At 40.7% G+C, this 22,799-nt stretch overlaps 2 protein-coding genes across 2 annotated transcripts in view; one reads left to right on the top strand and one right to left on the bottom strand.

Moving 5' to 3' along the window:
• Nucleotides 1–20,942, bottom strand: part of mink1 (misshapen-like kinase 1) — a 29,522-nt gene extending 8,580 nt beyond the window's left edge. The window contains exons 1-19 of the mRNA XM_070843823.1: nt 20,608–20,942; nt 15,159–15,224; nt 14,543–14,725; nt 14,345–14,455; nt 14,160–14,250; nt 13,933–14,063; nt 13,785–13,839; nt 10,955–11,033; nt 8,875–9,050; nt 8,654–8,723; nt 8,346–8,556; nt 5,708–5,815; nt 5,028–5,114; nt 2,222–2,398; nt 1,950–2,120; nt 1,351–1,617; nt 757–836; nt 530–633; nt 338–429 (exon numbers count right to left, since the gene is read on the bottom strand). Coding sequence (XP_070699924.1) covers nt 338–429; nt 530–633; nt 757–836; nt 1,351–1,617; nt 1,950–2,120; nt 2,222–2,398; nt 5,028–5,114; nt 5,708–5,815; nt 8,346–8,556; nt 8,654–8,723; nt 8,875–9,050; nt 10,955–11,033; nt 13,785–13,839; nt 13,933–14,063; nt 14,160–14,250; nt 14,345–14,455; nt 14,543–14,725; nt 15,159–15,224; nt 20,608–20,664 — 2,316 coding nt within the window. The 5' untranslated portion in view covers nt 20,665–20,942. The remainder of the gene's footprint in view (nt 1–337; nt 430–529; nt 634–756; nt 837–1,350; nt 1,618–1,949; nt 2,121–2,221; nt 2,399–5,027; nt 5,115–5,707; nt 5,816–8,345; nt 8,557–8,653; nt 8,724–8,874; nt 9,051–10,954; nt 11,034–13,784; nt 13,840–13,932; nt 14,064–14,159; nt 14,251–14,344; nt 14,456–14,542; nt 14,726–15,158; nt 15,225–20,607) is intronic.
• gltpd2b (glycolipid transfer protein domain containing 2b) overlaps nt 1–22,799 on the top strand; it is a 139,068-nt gene that overhangs the window by 79,827 nt on the left and 36,442 nt on the right. The window lies entirely within an intron of this gene.

Raw genomic sequence — 22,799 nt, 5'->3', positions numbered from 1 at the left:
AACTGAGCATTGCACAACATACACAGACACAGTGATACTAACCTCCCCTATAGCTCTCTTGTAACTCTGTATTTTTGAGGTGAAGTCAACAAACAAGGATTTGAGAGGAGAAGAAACATGAAGGGAAAGAGCAGTAGTGCGGTGCACATTAGGTGTAATGCAAAGGTAACATTAGGAGAAAAGCTTCAGGCAGTATTCTATATGTCAGTTTATAGAAAAGGCACATTTGAGATCAAACTGAGCATATGCAACCCTTCGGTAATATTAAAACTGGTTTTATAAGTAGGGAGCACTGGAGAGACACCCTATAAAATGTCTGTTTGAAAGAACCACTTACAGCAGGGCGCCCAGGGCGGGAGGAGGTGCGAGACTCCCCTGGCTTATGACGACTATCATGGGAGAGAATGGGCGAATCCATTTTGGAGGAACCTGAAAATAGCAATTTTGTAGAGTGTAGTTATATATCTGAAATCAGACTTACTGCAAAGACAGCCTGCAGAGAAATGGAACTAGCGAGGCAGGGACTCACTGAGGATGCGATGCCTCTCTAGAGAGCCCGTCTGAGGCAGATTGGAAATGATGCTCATACTGTCTCCTCTCTCCCAGCGATCATTGCGGCTGAGATCTGGATTGCTGCCATGAGGATGCATTGATAATACACATCAGTTATCTCAAGGTGTCATTAAAGCCTACCATCATTTAGGAGGCACTAATTTCAGGAAACATCTGATCAAATCACTTGGCTGTCTTCAGTACCTGGCTCTTACTGGATGCCTTATGCCAGAGGTCAGGTTGGTGTTGAGAGCTGTGGCAATAGATGCTGTCCTCTGGGGAATCTGAGTACAGCAACATCATAGTCTTACATTTCCCAGTATTTTACAAACACAATAGCTGTCGAAGATGTTTTTAGTTTTTGTTTTAAACCCTAATATCAAACTTGATAAACAACAGAAATTTCCTACAAGACCGGCCTCTCTTCAGGTAGCCTAAGCAGCCTTTAACGCACTACAGATTCACTACAATTTCATTGTATAAATAAAAGGTATTCATATAAATTTAATTAATTGGTCAAGAGTTTCTCCTAGATATAAATATGTGAATATGATTGGGATTTTAATCACCTTCACCACCAAATGCAGGTCAGAGCAGTGGATGGAAAAACTGTTATATCCACCAGCTAGTGTGTGAGGTAACCAGTTTCTATTGCTTATAAATTAGACCTTTCAATGTCAGTTTATTAACTGTAGTGATACTGGTGTATGGATAAACCTGTTAAAAACGTGTAAACTGGGGTTATGCTTTGGGTTCGTACACCTACAGCAGAGTCGAAATCAGCAACTAGCAACTTACCTTAGGTGGAAGTTCCACATCTGGCAGGCGGATCCAGGGGCCGCGATCCTCTCTGATCTGATGTGTCAGTGGTGCCGGTGTTTCAGAGGTGGGGTCTGAGTTTTGACGCACCAGCTCTCTAGAGTGGATGGGGCGGGGTGTGGGGGTAAGGGAGGGATCCTGGGTGGGGAAGGCGGACATGGTCTTAGTGGGCTGGTCACAGAGGGACTGGGAGCGAGGGACAGGGGCGGCATAAGGCTTCAGTGGAACCAAGTGAGCCATCTGGAACTGCAGAGGACAGGAGCGGCGGCAGCACACCAGGAGGGAGGAGCAGCCGCGTGGAGAGAAAAGTGCACGTGACAGTCGGAGAAGCAGGCCGAAGTAGGGAAAAAGGCAAGGTTGTGTTCCAAAGTGATTTTTTTTTTTAAATGTAGGAACAAAGTGATTACAGATGGGTGGAGAGGGAAAGGAAGGAAGAAGAAGAAGAAGGCGTGAATAAAGTAGCACAGACAATGAAAGGTAAAGCAGCTAAAGAATTACGGGCAGAAATGCACAAGCACTTGTATTGCTATTCCAGGATGTTTTAATTAACTGAATTTGAAACACTTGCAGGCACCCACCTTTCCCTGCCCGCCTTGGGGTTCAACGGGTCGCTGCATTGGAGGGGTCTGAGCAGACTGGACCACTCCTGATTGGCTGATTGAGTCAGAGCGTGACTGGATGGCAGTATCAGAGACAGTGGTGCAGATTTTGGGTGAGCCCTGTCTGTTGAGTTTACTTCGCTCTTCCACCTGAAACAAGGATGACAGTGAAAGACAGATTTTCTCTGTATTCAAGCATCCAGTAGTTTGACTTTAGTTTGCAATGCGTCTAATGTAGGTAACATTGCTACCTCACGGGCCCAAGTAGGTTTGTTGTTGGGCTCCAGGTTTTTGTTGTAGTGGTAGAGCTGAGGCTTCTTTTCTTGCTGCTGTTGTTGCAGAGACACCAGGTAGGCATGCTCCTGCTGCAGCTGCCTCTGCAGACGCTCAGACTGACGCTGTTCCTCAAGCTGCTTGCGCTTATACTCCTTATCAAAGAAACACACTGCAGTCAAAATGCTGGGTGCTGCAGACTGGACAGCAGGACAAGCAGGTCATAGCCAAACCAGCACATCTGCAAACAGTTAGTCTGCATTCACTTACACACACAGGCAGAGGTTTGCATATTTAGCTGACCGATACTGGTTTCATCCACGGAAATAATGTTTTGTGCAGACTATATAATCTGAAAACATTTATTTTGGTGCAGCTGTCAATTACTATCGCATCAAAAGAATATTGATCTTGTCTATAGCTAAGCCTTTTTGTGGTGTAAATTAAACAGTATAAAAGTCAGTCAGTTGACTTGTTGGTTTTTCATTGTGAGCTGTAAGCACAGGTCTCCTAGTCTTTTGATGGCCACTGTGTTCATAACTTAACAAGAAATTACAGAATAATGAAAAGAGTTTTAGCCATGAGTCACTCAAATCCACATTGTTTCGTTTACCAGCAGACCATTAGATTTCTGTTCTCAAGGAGTAAACTGAACTATCTGAATGCCTCACATAAAGTTGTCTTAGGTACACAGAATCAAAATAAACATTCCCATAAAGTTAAATACTTGCTGTCATTTGTTCTTCTTAACTGCTCAAGTTGCAAATCACTTTGGGCCACAAAGCAAAGCACAAGATTTACAAGTCAATCTTCATTACGATGTGCACATATGGCCTACATGTTCTGTGTAGAGAGTGAGAGCAAAAATCTTTTCAAGAAACCACTGTGGTTTTCCTCCACAGTGAGAAAACCCAGTCAGGCACCTGGTGAGAATGCCTCACCCAGGTGCTTCCCCGTGAGGGAGGGACTTAAAAGTAGGCTGAGGACACAATCAAGGGATTACAGTCTCTCCATGTCTCTCAGGAGGACTTGAGTAAGCTCCTGTGGAAAAGGAGATACAGGCCCTGCTGCCACCGACACCCCGATACAGATACCCAGCTACTGTGCAACATGGCTGTATCCAATTTTAAGCTTTTTTTCTGATTAAGTAGGAATCCTAAACATTTCCACAACAGCTTTGATTCTCATTTATATCTATTTTCAGATCATAGAATAGTGATTTTCCTTCTTGAAGAATACGGAGGATGACTAAATAAAACAAAAGAAAGACCACCATTATCTGTTGTGAACAACATCTCTGACTTTTGTTCAACTGTTCATGTTCATGCCTTCATCTGATGGTGACATTGTTGTCTTGAAATGTACTTGCTTCCTTGCACTTGTTGTGGAGCACCAAATTGTTGCTGGCTTCACACTTCCTGCAGCTGCCCTTCAAAGCCATCCAGCAGTTCCATTTAAATTCATGTCATTTCTGGTTTAGTTCGAGCTGATTCACAGTTTGCCTGTTACTGTCTAATATACTATTCTAAATCAAATGAAACACACTACAGGGAGGCTCTTTCTGTGAAGCAGCTGCAGTAAGTGTTAAATTTACATCAACACATTTGATTAAAACAACAGGAGAGGAATGGAGTTCATTGCAGGAAATTCTAACATATACTGTGCACAACGGATATATTAAGATCTGTGTTTCAAGACGAATGAATGCTGAATGCTGCGTGCCAAGGCGGTGACCTAATCACCGGGCACATATGGCAAATTTTATTCAGGCTCTCTGACGCTTCATCATTATTGGGCCCATAGAGTATATACACTGGAATCCTTCTCTGATCGAGCCAATTGAAAGTGTTAAAGTCAAACATAAAGGATGACATTGTGATAATAAAAACAGTCATTTGTGGGTGTTTGTGATGGTCATGCCTGTGTACGAGAAAAAGTTTTTTAGAGCCAGTTTATGTGTGATCCTGCAATACCAACTGTGGCCACTAGTTTGCTGGGGATTTGCTGCACACATCATCTCTGCCAATTGTCCTTGAGCATGGCACTCAACCCCCAAAACTACTCCAGGGACTGTGGTTGAACCTATGCTCTGGTCCATATAAAAGGTATGTACATTTAAAAGGTAATATGAGTAGGAGTAGCATCAATTGTTTCATGTGAACAGTAGTGAGGATTGGGTTCTTCCTCCCTCCAGAAAATAGGAAAGACCTGACGCTATAGCTCAATTCAAATGATACAACTCCAATGTTCCACAGGAGCTAGCTCAAACAAAGATCTCAGGAGTGTGGTAATTCTTCCCCTCTGTGTAAGCAAGACACACTTACACTGATACATTGAAATCTGCCCAAAACTGCCCCAAAATCTAGGTCAGCGCATGCCTTTTCAAGACATGCAATATTACAGGGGATGCACCCACATTCTGCAACATGTAAAGTATATACAGCATACATCAAAATGCTGCACATCTAGAGCCTGAATCTACTTATTGTGGTACAAATGCAAGTAGAGCTGTTAGAATCTGATTGTAAAAAGTATTAGTCTCAGCTGCATTTTACTCCAGCCAAACGCTATCTACCACAAAAATAAATAGATGTGTAACACTGCAGTGTTTGCTTTGAGGAAAACAAAAACAAGCCATACTGCTGTGAGGACACACACAGCATTGTTCAGTGCTGGTCAGTTTATCTTCTTCTTCAACTGATGAGGCTTTATCACCGAGAGGGGAACATGGAAACCTCTGCAGTCAAAACAAAAAATGGTGAAGGAATAGTGAGGACTAGTTACCATAAGCAGGGCTTGCTCCTGAAGCAACTGCTGCTGAAGGATTTCTAATTGCCGCTGCTCTTCTTCTAACTTATGTCTGATAAACTCCTGAGGAAGGCAGGAAGCACAGGCGTTAATGTGGGAAAAGAGAAATGAAAGTATACAGGGGAAGGGTAGAAGATGGGGGCAGATAACAGTTATGTAATGTCATCCCAGTAAACAACAGAAACCGTGTTGTATTGATAAAAATCAACTATTTTCACACTGTATTTTCATGACAGTCCCTGTTAAATCTAAAGTGACTCGAGACAAATTAAAGTTACCATTAAAACACAACATCACTCTAGCACTGTGATAAATAACTACATTAAGGATAATCAAAATATTTTGCAGTACATTGTGATTGTTGTACAGTACAGTGCGAACATAAAAGCAGTATCTGGCACTATAAGGTGAGGGTGCTATGATGTCAGACTCTTGTGTTACTGAGGGTAGACTGGAAACAGAGCATAAGAGACGCAGAGAGCTCACCCACAGAAAACTCATCTCTGAATAAATACACTAATTTAGACCCTTGCTGCTATGGCAACCTACTCATGGAATTTCACCACCAGAGCAACTTGCACAGTGTTGCCGGTGGACACACCCACACTATACACTGATTGGCTGATTGCGGCCCCACATCTCCTGTGGTTGGTTACCTGCTCCCTCTCAGCCAGCCTTCTATCTTCCTCTCGTCTCATATCGTCAAGTCTCCGATGGGGACCTTTTTCTTGCTGCCTCACCATCTCTCGCTCTTTTCTCTGTTGCTGGGAGAAAAGGGTGACAGGAAAAAGAGAAATGAGCATAGAGGCTATGTTTGCACAGGGGAATTTATAATGGATCGCCCGAGTATAAGCAAACCCTCCCTTGTTTTTTTGTGCTAAGGGCTGGGAAAAAAAAGGAATACAAAGGGAGCAGGAGTGCAGGGCAGACAATACAGGCTGTGAGTCATTCTCACAAAAGCACACACACACACCTTTTGCATCCTAATCATCTTCTAAGTGTGCTGCTTTGATTCAAACTCCAACTGACCAGTTATTCACTTTTGGCAGATAGCAACACAAAACACTTGGAGCTCTTTTGAGCTCATAGTTGGCACTTAGTTAGTTAGTTGAACAGAAGAGCCTGATAGATAGAGGAGGAGGTCAAGGTACATTATGGGAGTTCAATCTTACTGCAGTGAAATTCTTTACCTACATTACACAATACTTTTAACAACAATAGCAATTACATGTGCCTCGTTCAAATCCCACATATCCCCTCAAACAGTTCACAGCAGCTGACATCTTGTCAGCACAGCAATGAGCTGAGTTATGTCAGTATGTCTTTCAAAATCTTCAGCAACGTGCATAACCTTTATTTAAATCATTTCTAAAAGCATGTTTTAAAGTGTTACCTCAACCTTAACAATTAAATCACATCACAAACACAACATTCTTATTTAATTTCATTGTACTTCACTTCTGCATCAATATTTCTGCTATCAATTCGTACATGTTAGACAGTAACAAATTAGTCTAAAACATCAAATCACAGAGTGGCATACTTGTAAAGTTCCACATATTTTTTGTTGCATGAGGTAACATGGTACATAAAATAACCATGATCATCTGACTCTGCCAGCCAATCACTAAACAAATCGCTAGTCGCTACAGACTGTAAGCCAGAGCTTTCCACAAGGCTTTTTTCCTAACATTTTGTCTCTATGATGGCACTCATTTGTCAACTCTATATTAAATAAGTTAATTTGCCTGCCGGGCAGAGAGGATGACATGTTGTTACACATTCAGGGCAGTAGCAACATCTTGTTAATCCATACAACAGTATGAAAATACTGTCAATAGCATTATCTACATACACAGTGTACAAACATGTAGAGAAAAAAAAAAGGTCTTGCGTGAGGGTGATAAAAAAAATAATGCATATACTTTTTAACTGCGAATGTCATGTGATTTAATGTAATTTCTTGGCTACACTGTTTTTACAGCTACAGCTACCTTGTCAGCTGGCCTGCTTACATTCTTTAACCCTACAGCCTTTAAAAATAGACACATTGTAAGAAACAGCATGCTTTTCTACACATTATATCTGTCAGATTGCGACATGGTTGTTTCACAGCCTCATAATAGGCAGATTAGGTCTTGGTGTAGAGAAAGTCTAAATCTTGAGCCACTAATACAACTCACTAATCTCCATACTACTTAGGGGTGAAACTAGCTTTTCACAGTTTCCATCCATTTTACAAACTCTGCATTCACAGAACATCCCACTCTTGGCTAAAAAAAAAATGTTTGGGCGAATGTTTGCATTAATAATGTATGTGTGTTGCAATGAGCTGGACTTTCTTTCACTTTGAACAATCTCACTCTATTCCCCACTGTTTACTTGTTTATTTACTATGAATGTTGGTGACCTGAGGTTTTGATGAATATTTGCAACAAGTTATTCAATCATAGAGGCTTTGAGATGGTGACAGAAAAAAACCTGATGAATAGGTGAAATGAACTGATATGTTTTACATGTAGTACATAGGCCTCATTTCCATATTTCAAGATCTAACCTGTTCAAACACTGTAACTCTTACATTCTTGTTTTACCATGTAGTATTGCTTTATCATGTATGTTCATAGTTTATACGTTCAGGGTATTACTTAAGTGTCTGGTAGGGCCTACAATAGAAGGTGTACTTATGACCAAAGCAAGCAATGGCAAACCAAATACTGACCTGAAGATTGGAGACTTGATAAAGAGCAAATAAAAGGGCAATAGTGAGTAGTTAAGTGAGTCAAGGATAAGGAAAAGAGCAGACAAAGTGCAGGCAAGGAACCTGATGTTTCGTTACAGTTTTGCTTTGAATTAAAAATGTACTGTTGTGTTGCATAATGTATTAGTACCATGAGCCTCTGGTTAAATGTGCAGGATTGCAATTAATTACAGAAAATCAAGCTCAACTGCAGAAATATATTGGTTTTGATTCATTGTAATCCATTTATAAAAAAAGATGATGAAAGTTTGGGGTAAATGTATCTGACATTATCATGAATGTTTGTATCTACGCTACAGACATCCAATGACAGCGTTCTCATTCACTGAAGTAGGGAGACAAACTCAAACCTCAGTAATCAAGGTAATATTACAGTGATCTTGGACAATATTGGAATGTTAAGTGTTGTGTCTTTATAGAAGTAGCCACAAGACAGAAAGAAAGTTATGATAAAGGCATGTTGGGAAGGAATAATTGTCATAATGTATTTTGAACTACTTTCAAATGGTATCACTACTCTGGTTGATTATTACCTCTTCAAGTCGACGACGCTGTTCCTTCTGCTCTTCGATGCGTTTCTGTCGGTCATGTAATAGTTGCCTCTTGTGCTCCTCAGGGTCCCTACGCTGAGCGGCCAGTTGGGCCTGCTGCCTCTTGTGAGCCTCTGAACGCTCTTTGTTCTCCTGCTGCAGACGCTGGAAGTCACGCCTCAGGGTCGACTCACCGGGCACATTGAGGATTGAGCTGATGACCACAATTACATTTTGGGGACAATCGTTTGTACAGAGAACACGAGTGATGGCTTCATACCACTTGGACAGAGATGATGAACTGCAATTACCTTGACTCTCTGTCATCTCCACGATTTTCATCCTCTTCATCACTACCACTGTACTCATACTCTGTCTCTTCTATATAAGGACAATTAGAAACAAAGAGAAGTCAAACATTATGTGAAAGGATATTGTAGAACACTAACCTACAGTTACTAATCAATGTCCATGAAGAGACAACATAGCCTGGGTTATATTCATTTAGGCTCTGTCCATCTCATTTGCTTACCTTTCTCGCCCCTTTTCTTGCGCGTACGGTCAATATGGTCTTTGAGCTGGATGCGGACCTGGCGCTCAGTGGGCTGGTCCCTGATGAATGAGTGCTTGAGCAGCTGCTCTGTGGATGGTCGGCTGGGATAAGTCTTCACGAGACAGCCCTCTATAAAGTCAATGAATTTCTTGGACCTGGGACGAAGGGGGAGGTTAGAGGATGATGAACTAGTGAGGGAGAGTGGGACGGCAGGGAGATATGGAAATGTTGGGCGGCTGGGCTGTAACTGAGCACGTTCCCAATCCAACAAAATCTTTAGCCCCTTTTACATGTCCAGCACTGTCTGGAGAGGAATCGTGTGTCTGACATTTCTAGGAATTTTCTTTGTATGTGAATTAAAGCCGTTAAGGTTCCTGGTTCATGCTTGTAGTCTTGTGTGACACTGAGAAAACATTCTGCATTGACCCATTTCATTCTGTAATGTCTTTAAAGACGTGATTTGAGTAGTAGTAGCTGAGATTAACCAGTAAACAGAGTGAACAGTAAATTAACAATCTGAGAAACTACTTTACAATCAGCAGTTTCTTTCTTCTCACTTCATTTTACTGAAACTGCCACTAAAATGAGAGAACAATAAAACCACGATAAAACACTATTTAGTGGAAGACAATACTACTTGTATTAGTTTATAATGTTCAAACAAAGAGTTGTTGAGTTGATGTTATTGTGCCTTCACCTATGCTTTTGTATTTGCGGGATTGTTCACTTACGTCACACAATACTGACTGACAGCTTCTTGATGATAGGAACTATAAAAACACTGTGACAGGAACATTGCAGTCTGAATGCAGTGGGACCACAAATTCTACTAAGTGCGTCTACTAATGAGCAGCTGGGAAAAGTAACAGGAGCAAAAAAAGTAGGGTAGGAGAAAGAATATGACAAATTAGTTTTTTAAAGCAAAGCTCCACACCTCTCACACTTTAAAATCTGAGGGAGGGACAGCTTCCAAAGTTCCTTCCCAGTCGAAGGACAAATGCACCTAAAGTAACCTGATACAGAACATCTGCTTTGAGAAATAAAAGTTCTGTACTTTTGCATCACTCCCCGTGCAAGCAGAATTCTTTCCATTCAGCGCTGTTCTCATTAGATGTGTTTATATGCACTTAACCTGGTTATTGTTGCTCTGCTGTAACCTTTTGTTTTGTCAGACAAAGTAAACAGAGTAACCAAGTTATTATAGTGCACATGTAAATGTGCTCTACTGCTATGATCTGATGTTTCCTACTTGGGCATATTACATTTATTTGTTGATGTAGCCGACTAATTATTGCAGATTTATGTAATTCCAATACAAAGAGATAATCTACAAATGTGCATCTGATGCATGACATACACGTTTCCATGTATTTTGAAGCGGAAAATCACTGAAATGGAATGTATCTACGGTTCCACTGTTTTTAAATCTAAATGAAATCACATCACGTTAAATTGTACTGTATATATAGATATATATATATATATCCATGTCACCGAGCAGGAGGGGTGTGTCTGTGTTTGAAGCTGGAAGGCTTTCAGAGTGTTGATGTAGGAAATGAGAGACAAAGTAGACAAGCTTGTGCTGTAGTCCACATCATGTGCAGACAGTGAGTTCTGAATGGATCTGAAGAGTAAGGACCACACCAGCAGCTAACCAGACTGTGATTTACAAGTACATTCAAGTGTATAAACCAGAATGGAATACAAGGGAACTAGAGGATGTATATTAAAAAACACTAAGTTAAAATATCAATTTCTCTCTTAGATAAATGTCTGTTAAATCACTATCTATCACTGAATATGATAACACAATGGTGGTTGAGCCTATGCCCCACTGATGAAAGCTCCTACAATTACAGTATTTCTTCAGTTTTACAAACTGAGTGTTTGTGACGATGTTCCTGGAAAAGAAAAAAATAAATCACAAGCAGCGTCACCCGGCAGTGATTGGTCCACCAGAGAGGGTAGGCAGAAAAGATTGTTGACTATAGACGAGTATCTGTTAAGTGTCTAGGGTATGTTATATGTAAAGAAGACAACAGGACGGCTGATAACTCACCATTTTTTGGATTTAAGTTTGGGAGGGGGATTCCTGGGAATCAGGAAGAGAGCTCTCATCGGGTGCATGTCACACAAGGCTACAGAAATAAAGGAGACAGTGAGAAGTTGTTAGGCATTATTAAATCCTCCTACCCACGCCGAGAGCTGTAGTGTTAAAAGGGGAAAAGGAATGTCAGATAAATGTTATGTTAGACAGAATATGCTATTCCTACATATGGTAGTTAATGATGGTGTTAATAATACTAACCACCATTACACATATTTGTTGTGTCCTCAAACATGGTTACAGCTGCTGTTATCCAATGTTTCCTGTTGCCCCAGGCTTATTGTTACATTGAATGTAAGAGCAAGGCCTGTGAGTCATTGTGTTCCCAGCGTAGGTAGGTAGCTAAACCTGACTGGTTAGCTTTACAGTTTCACAGTAAATAGGCTTTTATAATGCAGTCTTTTGGACCTATGCAACGTGACAGAGACAGCAAAAGGCAAGAAGGAAATTTAATTTCAGCATTTTAAGATAGATACATTAAAATAGAGGGATCACACTTATACTGATCATCTGTGCTTCATATAACAAGCATGTTTAACATGTATTACACAGTAAAAATGTCAAAGGGAATCAACCACTGACAGGATGTTGGCAGTTTTGTCAACATCCTGTCCACTGGAAATTATTGAGTACAAAGACTTTTAGTTTTTTACTTAATACCTAGAGTGAACTGTTCTATTTGTTTAGGCTTCTAGCCTAAACTATGGCACAGACAGTCCAGAAACTGTCTGTGCCACGTCTAAATTAATTCTCTTTTGCTGTACCGGCAGCTCTCTGCTTTCTTTGAAGTGTTCATGCATCTTAACAGAAGAGGTACGAACAGTGTCTCCTACCATAGGAAGTGAACAGACTGTTCTAAAGTGTGTGAATGATGTTTAATGATTCATATGTTCAAAAACAACTGAACAGTAAGCATATCGAGCAAGTGCAAATGATACGTGGCTATATGCAGGAAATATCAAATATCAATATCATATGTTTTAGCATTAAATAATGCCATTTTGAGAATGCTGAAATAAAACACTTCCCAAATACCAAATACATAAGATACAGTATATTGTGTGTGATGTACAAACAATTGAAAAAGCAAACTGAAACAAAAAAATCCATCCCCAATTATGACAACAAATTCCATTTGCACATTTATAGAAATGTGAATGCTGCTATAACTGTAATTCATTAAAAATGGGTTAGAACAGTTACATTAAGTTAGCTGTCATTAAGACCATAAAGAAGAAAAAACAACTAGGGCTGTCACTAATGATGATTTTCACCACTAATTAATCAACTAAGCAGCAACAAAAAAAGAAATCAAAACAGTCATGTAGTTAATGAAAAAATACCAATCATATGCAAGACCAATGTGGTGTCTCGCCATTGATTGTTTTGTTTAACATAAAAAACAGAAAAAAAACTTTATACTTCCATTATTTTCTGTTGATCACCTAACGGATTTATTGACTAATGTTTTCAGCACTGCAAACCTAAAAATATCTAATTCAAAAACAAGGACTATTGCAACTTGAGTCATGGAAAACATACTTCAGTAATGAGACTGGTGGAATGAGTGAGTAAACACTGCATTATTCATAATAGTACATTAACACCAGCTTGACAGTTGGCCTGTATGCCTTATGTCATTCACGTCAACATGATCTGTAGGAGCTCTGTAGTCTTTATCAGTGATGTGAAAAAAGGCTTTCAGAACATTCAAAAGTTTCCAAGTACCAGTGGTACAAATTTTCTTGGCTATGAAACCTAGACTCTACTTAAACTTTAAGCTTCCCCACCAGACTAGTTTTGAGACATATAAATATATTTGTAATACTGATTTGTGTCTGACATGTTTTGCCCATATGAAAAGGTAAATTGTTTTACCTTTTGTTTGTTTGTTTTCATGTTGGACCGTGACTGGCTTTCAATCTAGTCGTGATGTCACAAAATCATAATGTGACATTAAGGTGAACGCCTTAAATTCAGATTTAAGTTGTGCACAGAGAAATTTTCCTCATTTCAGCAGATGAATGTGAATACAGGGATCTCATCTCAAACTCTGCACGTTATTCTGCACAGTGAAAATCACATCCAAGTGAAACACAGTTTATGGTGGAGGGGGAATTTTAATTTTATTTAAAAAGAGACCAATTTGTCCCCAACTCAACAGTTAGCCGCAGGTGGCAGTGTGATTCAGGCAGAGTGAAGACACATTTTGCAACAATGTGGAGCTCATAAAATGGTTGCCCCATATTACAAGTGCTTTCCACTGCTACTTTAATATACAATGCAATACTAAGTAAACCAGTAAGTAAAGAGTGTAATACAACTCTTGCTGCAAGTAGGGGTATAACAGTTTTATTATGACAACCACCAACTGATCATATGTAGCAGTATACTGGGCATGATGAGCCGCTGTTTAACATGGAATTTCGTAACAAGAGCTGCGATTCATTTTACAAGCATTTGGGTGCTCTTAAGTGAGATTTTCTTTGCTTCTTAGTCAGTTTTCAAACCAAATCTCAAGGCAGACAGATCTCTCCACTAAGCAGACCAGAAAGATCTGTGCAATCAGCCTCCACAGGCCAACTGCCAGCTCACGACTACACTACCTTGATTACAGTGAGTCAGCTGTCCATCTGAAGGCACAGACAACGGGGCTGCATATGTAAGACAGGCTCATTCATGAGGTCCTTTAGAATGGGCTTTGAGACAATTATCTGTTGCCGAGTACATAGAAATGCATAATTCAACAATTAACAGGTAGACAAAAAAAAGATGCACTTACGAGGAGCTCCCTCTGCCATCTCAATGGCTGTGATCCCCAAGGACCAGATATCGCTCTGCAAAATACACAAAGGGCGAGGTCAGTCTTCATCTTTCATATGCAGCACAGCATAGAGCTAACACACACAGAAACACAGTGCTGCCGTTACCCTGTAGTCATAGGTGGAGTCAGGGTTCTCATCACAGGCAATAACCTCAGGTGCCATCCAGTAAGGTGTGCCAATAAAGGTGTTCCTACGTCCAACGGTCCTGTCCAACTGAGCACTCACCCCGAAATCAACTGAATGTGGACAAAAAGGATTCGAGGAAAGAACGTGAGACAATGAAGGATAGAATATGCATATTTTTGCAAAATGTGCAAAAGCATTCAACGTACCAAGTTTGACCTCTGCATTTTCTGTTAGCAGCACATTTTGGCCCTTGATGTCTCTGTGGATAACTTTATGGGCATGGAGGTGAGAAAGGCCCTGCACACAGACAAAGATGTCAAAACTGGTCGGTGCAGAGTGATGTGACCTCTGCTGCAGACTTGTTTTGACTGGTGCAACTGTGATTTCTCACCCTTAAGATCTCTCTGCAGATGTAAGCAATCCAGTCCTCCTTTAGAGAGCTGCCCTTAGTGTTTTTCACCAGGTCGGTCACTGATCCCGCTCCACAAAACTCCATCACCAGCTACATACAGACAAACACAAACTTAGCAAGTACAATCAATGAGGCATACTGCTGTAAAATCATCAGGGTAGGCATGGGTAGACAGACCCAAAGTTGGTCATCATGTCCTGGTGGACTCTTCTTGACAAAGGCACCGTAGTATGTGGCTATGTTGCGGTGGTGGCTGTATTTTTTCAGCATGTTGATTTCTGCTTTGATCTCCTCCTCCTCCTCCTCTGTAACATCCATCACCTTGATGGCAGCCAGCTGGCCCGTCTTCACGTGACGGCCCTGGTTCAAAAAGAAGTTGGACCATCGTAACAGCGGTCAGCTGAGTTTAACATGAAGCTGGAACTCAATCTTTCTGAATTTTGCCCATTAAGTGTGGCCGATTTCTTCATCACACCATTTTGCCATTCTTATTTTATACTTTCTTCTAATAGAGTCCCTTATCTTTCTGTCACAGCCACTTTAAACTTTTCAGGCTGAAACTGAAAAAGTTATTGACATAGCAGTAAGCCAAATCTTCCGTAATCTGAGAAGTTAATGCATAGAGCATCTAACAAGGAGCAGGCACTAGAGTGGTCTTTGTAGTCACACTCCAGCCTGCCAAATTTACAACAATTCATTGCACAAGTGTGCACAAAAAGTGTTGCTTCAAATGCTTCAATCTCCAAAAAAGAAAAAAGAAAAAGCCCTCGATCATTCAGGCACGATGTCTCACCTTGTACACCTGCCCATATGTCCCATTGCCGACAACCTCGACCAGCTCAAAGATTCCTGCAGGATCCTATGGGAGACGAGGGCAGATTCATAAGTCAAACCAGAAGCAGACAGAGCATGGTCAGATACACCAGGACATTCATGTTTTCTGCCTTGGCGTGCCATTTCAGCTTAACATGCTCAAGATACAAGAAGCTCCATATTAAAAAAAAAAAAAGCATTTAAATGAAATAACCTACAATTCCTTTTACTTCATGGCAAAATTAAAAAGACAACACTCAAAGCAAACCACCTTTATTTTTATTTTTAAGTGGGTGATGCTTGCTGTGTTCCTCTTTGAATCCTACACATCTACACTTCAATGCCGACCCTAAGTGGCGACCCTAATTTTTCATGTTGTTACACTCATGTTTCTTCAGTTAAGAGTAACCCTTGAATACTAAAACTGCACCTGTTCCAGTAACTGCTACAATCTGTCGTCAGTTATGTTGGCAAGTCTAAACACAAAACACTGTTGAGGACACAAAATAAAACCAGGCCAACATAATTTTACAAGCAATATGTCATTTTAATTCCACCATGAGAATCTTTGATTTAATGGATACAGTACTTGTATAAAATAAACAAGACAAACAGGTACATTAGAATTGTTTTCCTCAGCAACAGAAGCTGTGCACCTCTATTAAAGATCATGTGCAGTGATGGCAGAGCACAGCTGCAGAATACATCGTGAAAAACTGTCACCTAAACACACACTAAAACCACACAGACTGTAGAACTGAAATCACAAACATACACAAAACAACCTCCATATTTCCTACTGTACTGTGTGCTACAGCCAGTTTAAATCCAATCTACAAATCATCTCAACTAAATCTTCCTAGCCACCCACTCACACACTCACTACCCACCCACAGGACTTTGCATGGAGGAAAACAGACATGCAGATATAATAAATATTGATACTAGATTAGATATAGAAAGATGGAGTCTGACAACATGGACGTGACTTCTGGCCTTGTCTTGATTTGTCCATTTCAAGTTTCAGAGCAGTGCACACATATATCACTAATAATGAGTAGGTTGCTTTGACTAAATTATGCAACCCCCTCCCCAAGAGACAAGGGAAAATGACAAGCAGCTCTACTTTCATACGATTTCAATATGGCTTTAAGAAGATGTGTGGGTGGTGAGACTGCTGCTTTGGGTTTAGAATGTACAGCATGACCTATCCTGCTTTCATCTGTTTCCAATGATGGGTTTCTGCCTTCAACAAGGACGAGAGAATTCCTCTCAGACAGGAAACATTTAGGGGAAAAATAGCATGTATACACTTGTGAAAGAGTTGGCTGTAAAACTGGTAAGTGACCACACATTTGATGCAACTGCACACAGCTCATATGATGACATAAACATACCAACCAGATATGGAAACGCGTTATGTACGAGGACACAAAAGAGGGGGGACCGTGACGTCAAGTGGGAGGCAGGAGAATGATGGTATGAGGAGAATAATGTAATGATAGAGTGGGTGGCAAGGCAGGGGCGGTAGCTTCACCCACGTGTAGCACAGAGAGTGGGATGAGAGGAATGAAGTGATAGAAGGGGAAGGGTACAGTAATGTTCGAGGAGCAGCACCACCAGCACACACACTCAAACAAATTGTCGGCATGATTGCAATAAAGGCAAGGAAGCAGTAAAACTACAGGGTAACTGGAGGAGAAATCAGTCAGTGTGCTGTCATGTTAGTGTACAAACTCAATGTATTAGAGAACCCCAGGGAACACTGTAATGCATTTTCCCAAATTTCAAGTTATGTCCAGCCTGATGTCGTAAGAACAACCTCAGTTCAGCACAGTATGAACTCTAAAAGACACTGGTAGTGGTGTGGTCTGTGGAGAAGTTGACCACTCATTTCCTGCAGGGGTGTCACAGCTTAGCTGACAAAGGAAGTCTTTTAAAATAAGCCTGGATCATCTATGGTTGCTCAGCTCCAACAATCAGCAAAAACTGAGCACGACTCATAAAATTGCATTTCCTGCATATCCCTGGAGGGCAATTGTCCCGGTGACCTTAAATGTTTTTAAATGGCTACCTAAGTATTTAAATTTAGAGCTATGCATAGTCTTTGATGAACAATAAAGCTTAATGGTAAAGGGAATGTTTTTTTTCAAACTAATCCCAACAGCATGCCAAGTTCTCACCATCCTCACATGATTTGCACATCACAGTTAGGGATGAACAATGTTTATTTCACATTTTTAAATTCATCAAGACTGCCTTTGTTAGATTATGTTACCAATATGGGTCTTAAACTAGTAAATACTTGGAAAATTGATATATAAGTGTTGGAGAGCATCCACAAATATCTGGATTTGAACAATTTTCTTAAAGTTAATTTAGATGATGGCATTGTGAATTTATGATCATGATGTGAAAAAGCTGACATGGAGGAAAAGGTAGTAGGTACATTTTTAACCAATTCAATATCTAACGTGGAACTTTTGTAAAGTGATCTTAACAATAAAGTGTAAAGTGCAAACCAATGTCAGTCAGAGTTTTTCTTAATATTTCAGCAATCATTTTAATGACACTTATGTAAGGTTGGTTATGCCAAACAGTGAGCATGGACTGTTTCCCTGCAAAAAAAGAAAATCACAAGACTATATTTCTCATCTCTTATGACTTTCAGTACCAGAGGGCTGGTATTCTTTTCAAATCAGCATGCAATACCCTCTGTGCACTATCAAATTTTCGGTTTGACCCTGACAATAATTATAGAAGTCACTTTTCAATTGTGTTAAATTAACAACAAAACAGGTAAGTACGAGGAGTACGAGCTTGTAACTTTCTGTTGTCTTAGATGTGAAATTATAACTGACTGTGTCACCTGTAATCAACACGACTGTGCAGATGGCTTGTTTTGATCCAGTGCTATTGGCATAGTAATAAAGTGTTTCTGCACCAATGACTTGTTGAAGCCTGTGTACAGCGGGCTGTCATTATGTAATGCTGGAGTCCTTCTGTACTTTGTATCAAATTTCTGAATAAATGCTGTGATTGAGCCACTGACAGGTTGTCTGTGGAGTTTTTGTCCTCTAGTGGTGCTCAGAACTGTTCTTCTATGAGTCTGCCCCCATTTTGTTTATCTCATGAACAACTATGCACTAGCATGAATGTGCACGTGCCAATGGTTTCACTCTATTCCACTAATCAACAGGTGGCGCCAACAGACGTGAGGAAGAAGAGGGTAGTAAGCAACGCTGTATTCCATTATTGTTCATTGTCCATACCACTTATTCTTGAGAGTCACGGGGGGCTGCAGCCAATCCCAGCTGACACTGGCCGAAAACATACCCTGGACTGGTCGGCAGTCAATCCGACATATAGAGACAAACATCCATTCAAACTCAGACACACAGCTACGGTCAATCTAGAGTTGCCAACTGAACTGCATCTCTTTGGACTGTGGGGGTAAGCTGGAGTACCCGCAGAGAATCCACGCAAGCAGGGGGAGAACATGCAAGCTCCTCACAGAAACTGTTAACTGCAGGTTCGAACCTGCAACCGTCTTGCTGTGAAGCAACAGTGCTAACCACTGCACCACTGAGCTGCACTGCAATGCTATATTTCAATTTTGAAAAAAATCACCACCTTTGCAAATGTTTTAAAAGGACGAAAACGCCTTCACAAGACATTTGTTAGTGCTAAAGTATATATACAATGTGTTATGAGCAACAATAAATGTAAACATAACTTTTGTTTGATGATTCGATGTATTGTACAATACCAGACAACCAATTGCAGTGCAATGTTTCCACTGAAAGCTGCTATGGTTCCAATGAGATTTATAACCTAATCCCTGAATTCCATTATAAACGATTACTAAACTCAGAAGATATGGACAATCACATATTGCCATTTTACATAGATTAATTGTAAAGAACTGGGTCATAACAATGTGCAGGGATTTTGTGAAATGAGATTCTCAGGTGAGCCCTTATTGAAGTCAGAAAAAGAGGTAACAAACCAGGATTTGGATAAACTACGACTGATCTCCTGTTAAGACCCTTAAGTCATTTACAGCTACACAGAAATGCTGGAGAGTTTCCTAATATTGTCAGAGGGCACAGGGAAAATTACTTTTCCTCTTGGATAATGTTTGGAACAGCTTGTATGTTCTGATATGCAGGGTTTTTTTCTTTTTCTTCATAGAGTAATCAATAGGTCACCGTTTTCATCCTGACATCTGGTTCTCATATTCTCTATTTTCACATTACAGTTTTAATGGTGCCAGATGCACATTTTGAGAAAACTTTTAGTAATCTTAATGTTGACAAGAGATTTAAAAAGGCCATCTACTATAAAAGTGATAACTAAGGTTATGCTTAAAAGCTGTACCTAAGTGGGAGAGACTGGGCTGTCATCTCTTCAAAAAAGCGGAGATAGAATGAATAAAACATTTCTTTCTAATGCTAATAGAGGTCTGTCCTAAGGGGATTTACTGCTGCAAGAAAATATATATTTCTGACACTTGGCATTGAGATGAAGTTACATCAAAAGGGAGTATCAGAACTATGGACTTAATTCAGAAACGGTTATCTTGATCAAATAGTGGTGAGCAGGTTTGTTTGTTTTTTTACTTTGACTACATTTCATGTCTGGTAAATTGGTTAAAGTTGATGTCTAATGTTTTAAGACAGAGGCCTTCAAGGTGGACCGCCAACACACGAGGGAAATAAATCCAGGACTTTGTTTTATCCCGAACAAAGTCTGATAAGTAGTGTTTTACAAATATACAGTGTTCAAATGTTGTCACTAATCCAAACCAAACTAAAACACACAAAAAAAAAACAGCTCCAAGACTCCAGAGGGTGCGCTTAGATGATTCACGGCCTGTCAGCTCCCCATGTGAAAAAGCATCTCCAAAATAATCTTTTAAACGATGTAAATTGCACTGCAATTTTAGAGTTCATAACTAACAGATGAAAATATTTCTAAAAAAACAGCACCATTGAAATGATGAAAATGTCCAACATGGCTGCTTTAAGCACAACTACATGACAGTCACAAAGTGGATCAGGTGCAGTGTGTGACAGCCCTGAGGACAGGAGCAGCCATGATTTGATTTTTTATGATTTCTTTCAATCGCACTAATCACGAAAAGTTGTCAGGGCTGTAGACTTTGTTTCTTCGTTGGATGGAGAAATCAGAAAAAAAAACACCTTTGATGGGAATCTGTGACACTAAAACAGCAGCTGCCGATAACAACAGCAGGCCAAGGGATGTTTATCCCTCCTCAACTTTGTTGCGTGGGTGTTAAATGGTCGTGCTTGTGTCAGAGACAAACTGACACCTCAGTTCATATGACATAACATCTAATGAGTCCGTCTGCCACGATTCCACATGAATAAAGTGCAGCACACTTATCTTGTAATAACAATACTCACCCTCAGAGCTGCGAGGTCTATGTCATCCAGGCTTCGTGTGGGGGCGTTTTCAGACATAGCTGGCGAAACTTAGAACGCTAGCTAACAAGTTAGCCAGATATTTAACAAGAAGTACTTGGGGAAAATTCAAGTGGCTGCTAAAACGAGCTTGAGAGGGGCTTATATAGAGAGGAAAAATACAGCAGCGGTGTCTCTAATGTGCTGAAACAGTTGCGGAACAACACGGTAGCACTTAGATTAGCAAACACATCGCAGATAGAGCCGCCACAGACGCACCCTGCCTGCTAGCTCACGTCCACTCCGGCCGACAGCTACCTTATCCGCAGTTGTTTTACACAAATGCCGGCTGCAGCGTCTGAACAAAACACACTCAACTTCAAATAAGAGATTTCAACAAACTGTTAACGTCACCGTTAGCCGGCTATGGGTACCGATCTAACAACTGGCAGGTTTTCAATGCGATGCACCTCCACTGTTGTTGAACACCTTGCTGCGTTCATTTTGACAAGACGCCGCGTCTTTGCTGCCGTACAACCTCCCAGCTGGTGTCATAAATGATAAAATGATGCGTGTCGCGGAAAATAAGCTGCCACACAGGTCTGGTGTGCCGCTGAAACACTCCTTGTCGCGTTCACAAAGTAGAAAATAACATTTACGGCTCAGCAAAGCAGTGGTTGTTTTTAAGGAGAACGCAACGTCTGATGTGATGGCGTCTGGGTCCGTCCGCACCGCACCAGAACCGACTGTCAGCCTGTCATTATCTGCCCTAAACAGGCGTCCTCCGAGGTTACCACTGTGGGATACGTCCGGAAAATTAACACGATTCGTTTTGGCTGCTGTTGTCAAACTTGTTAACACGATTTAAATATGACTCAATCTCGACCGGAGCGCACGTTTGATCAGACAACCGCGTCAGGTGCGCGCTATCAATTTAACATTAACTGGCTCTAGCTAGCGAGGCTAAGCTAACATGCTAAACAGTCTTTTCCAGAATAAACTTTCCGTCTACATCCATTTTCTGTGTTGACAGTCGCGCCTAGCACTGCCAGCCTTCCGGGGAAAACACAGGCAGACAGGCAGGCACTATGCTCTCCCACCAGCCACCGTAATGCTCCTAAACTGGGGCCCTCGACTATCTCAAGTTACGCGTCGTTTTCGTTCTCCAGCGTCCAGGTTTTGTGAACTTGCAGCTGTAGTCCAGCACTACAGATATGGTGCCTAGTTCAAACTGCAGCTAACAGCCAAACTTGTTATTTCGCCATGTTTTGCTTCCCAAGTCCTCCCTCCCACTCCCTGCCTTGTTGTAGTCCTGCGGGGTTGTACTGACGATTGGCTGCACACAACACTCCTCAAGTGTTTTCTCCTTCTGGATGGCTACGGTGCTTCATCAGGGACAAATTACCTGGGAAATTACAGTGGACCTCAACCCACGCAGCTGCCTCTGTCTGAGGCTGAGGTCATCCTGACTTACCTGCCCTGCACCCACCTACACGGTCACTGAAGACATCCCATGAATAAGTTCAATTAAAATGAATATGTTGGTCATTGGATGTGACCTCATCCCACTTTTCTGCCCATGGTTTTACTCTGATGTGCCTGCCATCCTAACAGATTTATGATTGCTGTAGCCACTTCTCCATTAAGGCAGGCCCTCCTTATCTCCAACAGATCTTAATGCTTGTCAATAATTTATGATTCACTTGCAAAGCTGTTCACCGGGAGCTCAAGAGGACAATCTGGTATGTCATAAAAAAAAAAAAACAACAACACTGTTACATGGCAGGTACTCTAAGAAAATCCATCATTGGATCCAAGAATATTCAGATAGCAAAGGATGTTTCTGAAAGTTTTATGGACAGTGATAGCTGTGGTATACTGATGATTTAAACCCCACCATTCTGCATAAAGTAACAAATATTAGGATTTGTTTCCCCCTCTTAGTCTCTCATTTGCAATGTCTCTAAATAAAGTAGTTTCTGGCTGTGGAGGCCATTTTTTTGGTAAACACCTCTAGAACATCATCAATAACATTATGATCCTGTATAATATGAAAAGAGGACATGTCATCTCATAAAATGTATCTTTATTTTTCATATTTAGATATTAAATTGTCTTTGAATATGCCCATATATTTATCTACATTTAAAGTTCAAATATACTGTATGTTCCTATGTAAGAACAATACATGGGAA

This window comes from Pempheris klunzingeri, chromosome 14 (assembly GCF_042242105.1).
Source record: "Pempheris klunzingeri isolate RE-2024b chromosome 14, fPemKlu1.hap1, whole genome shotgun sequence".
NCBI classification, from domain to species: domain Eukaryota; kingdom Metazoa; phylum Chordata; class Actinopteri; order Acropomatiformes; family Pempheridae; genus Pempheris; species Pempheris klunzingeri.
The sequence above is the reverse complement of the archived record's forward strand: the minus strand, read 5'-3'. Positions and strand labels throughout refer to the sequence as shown.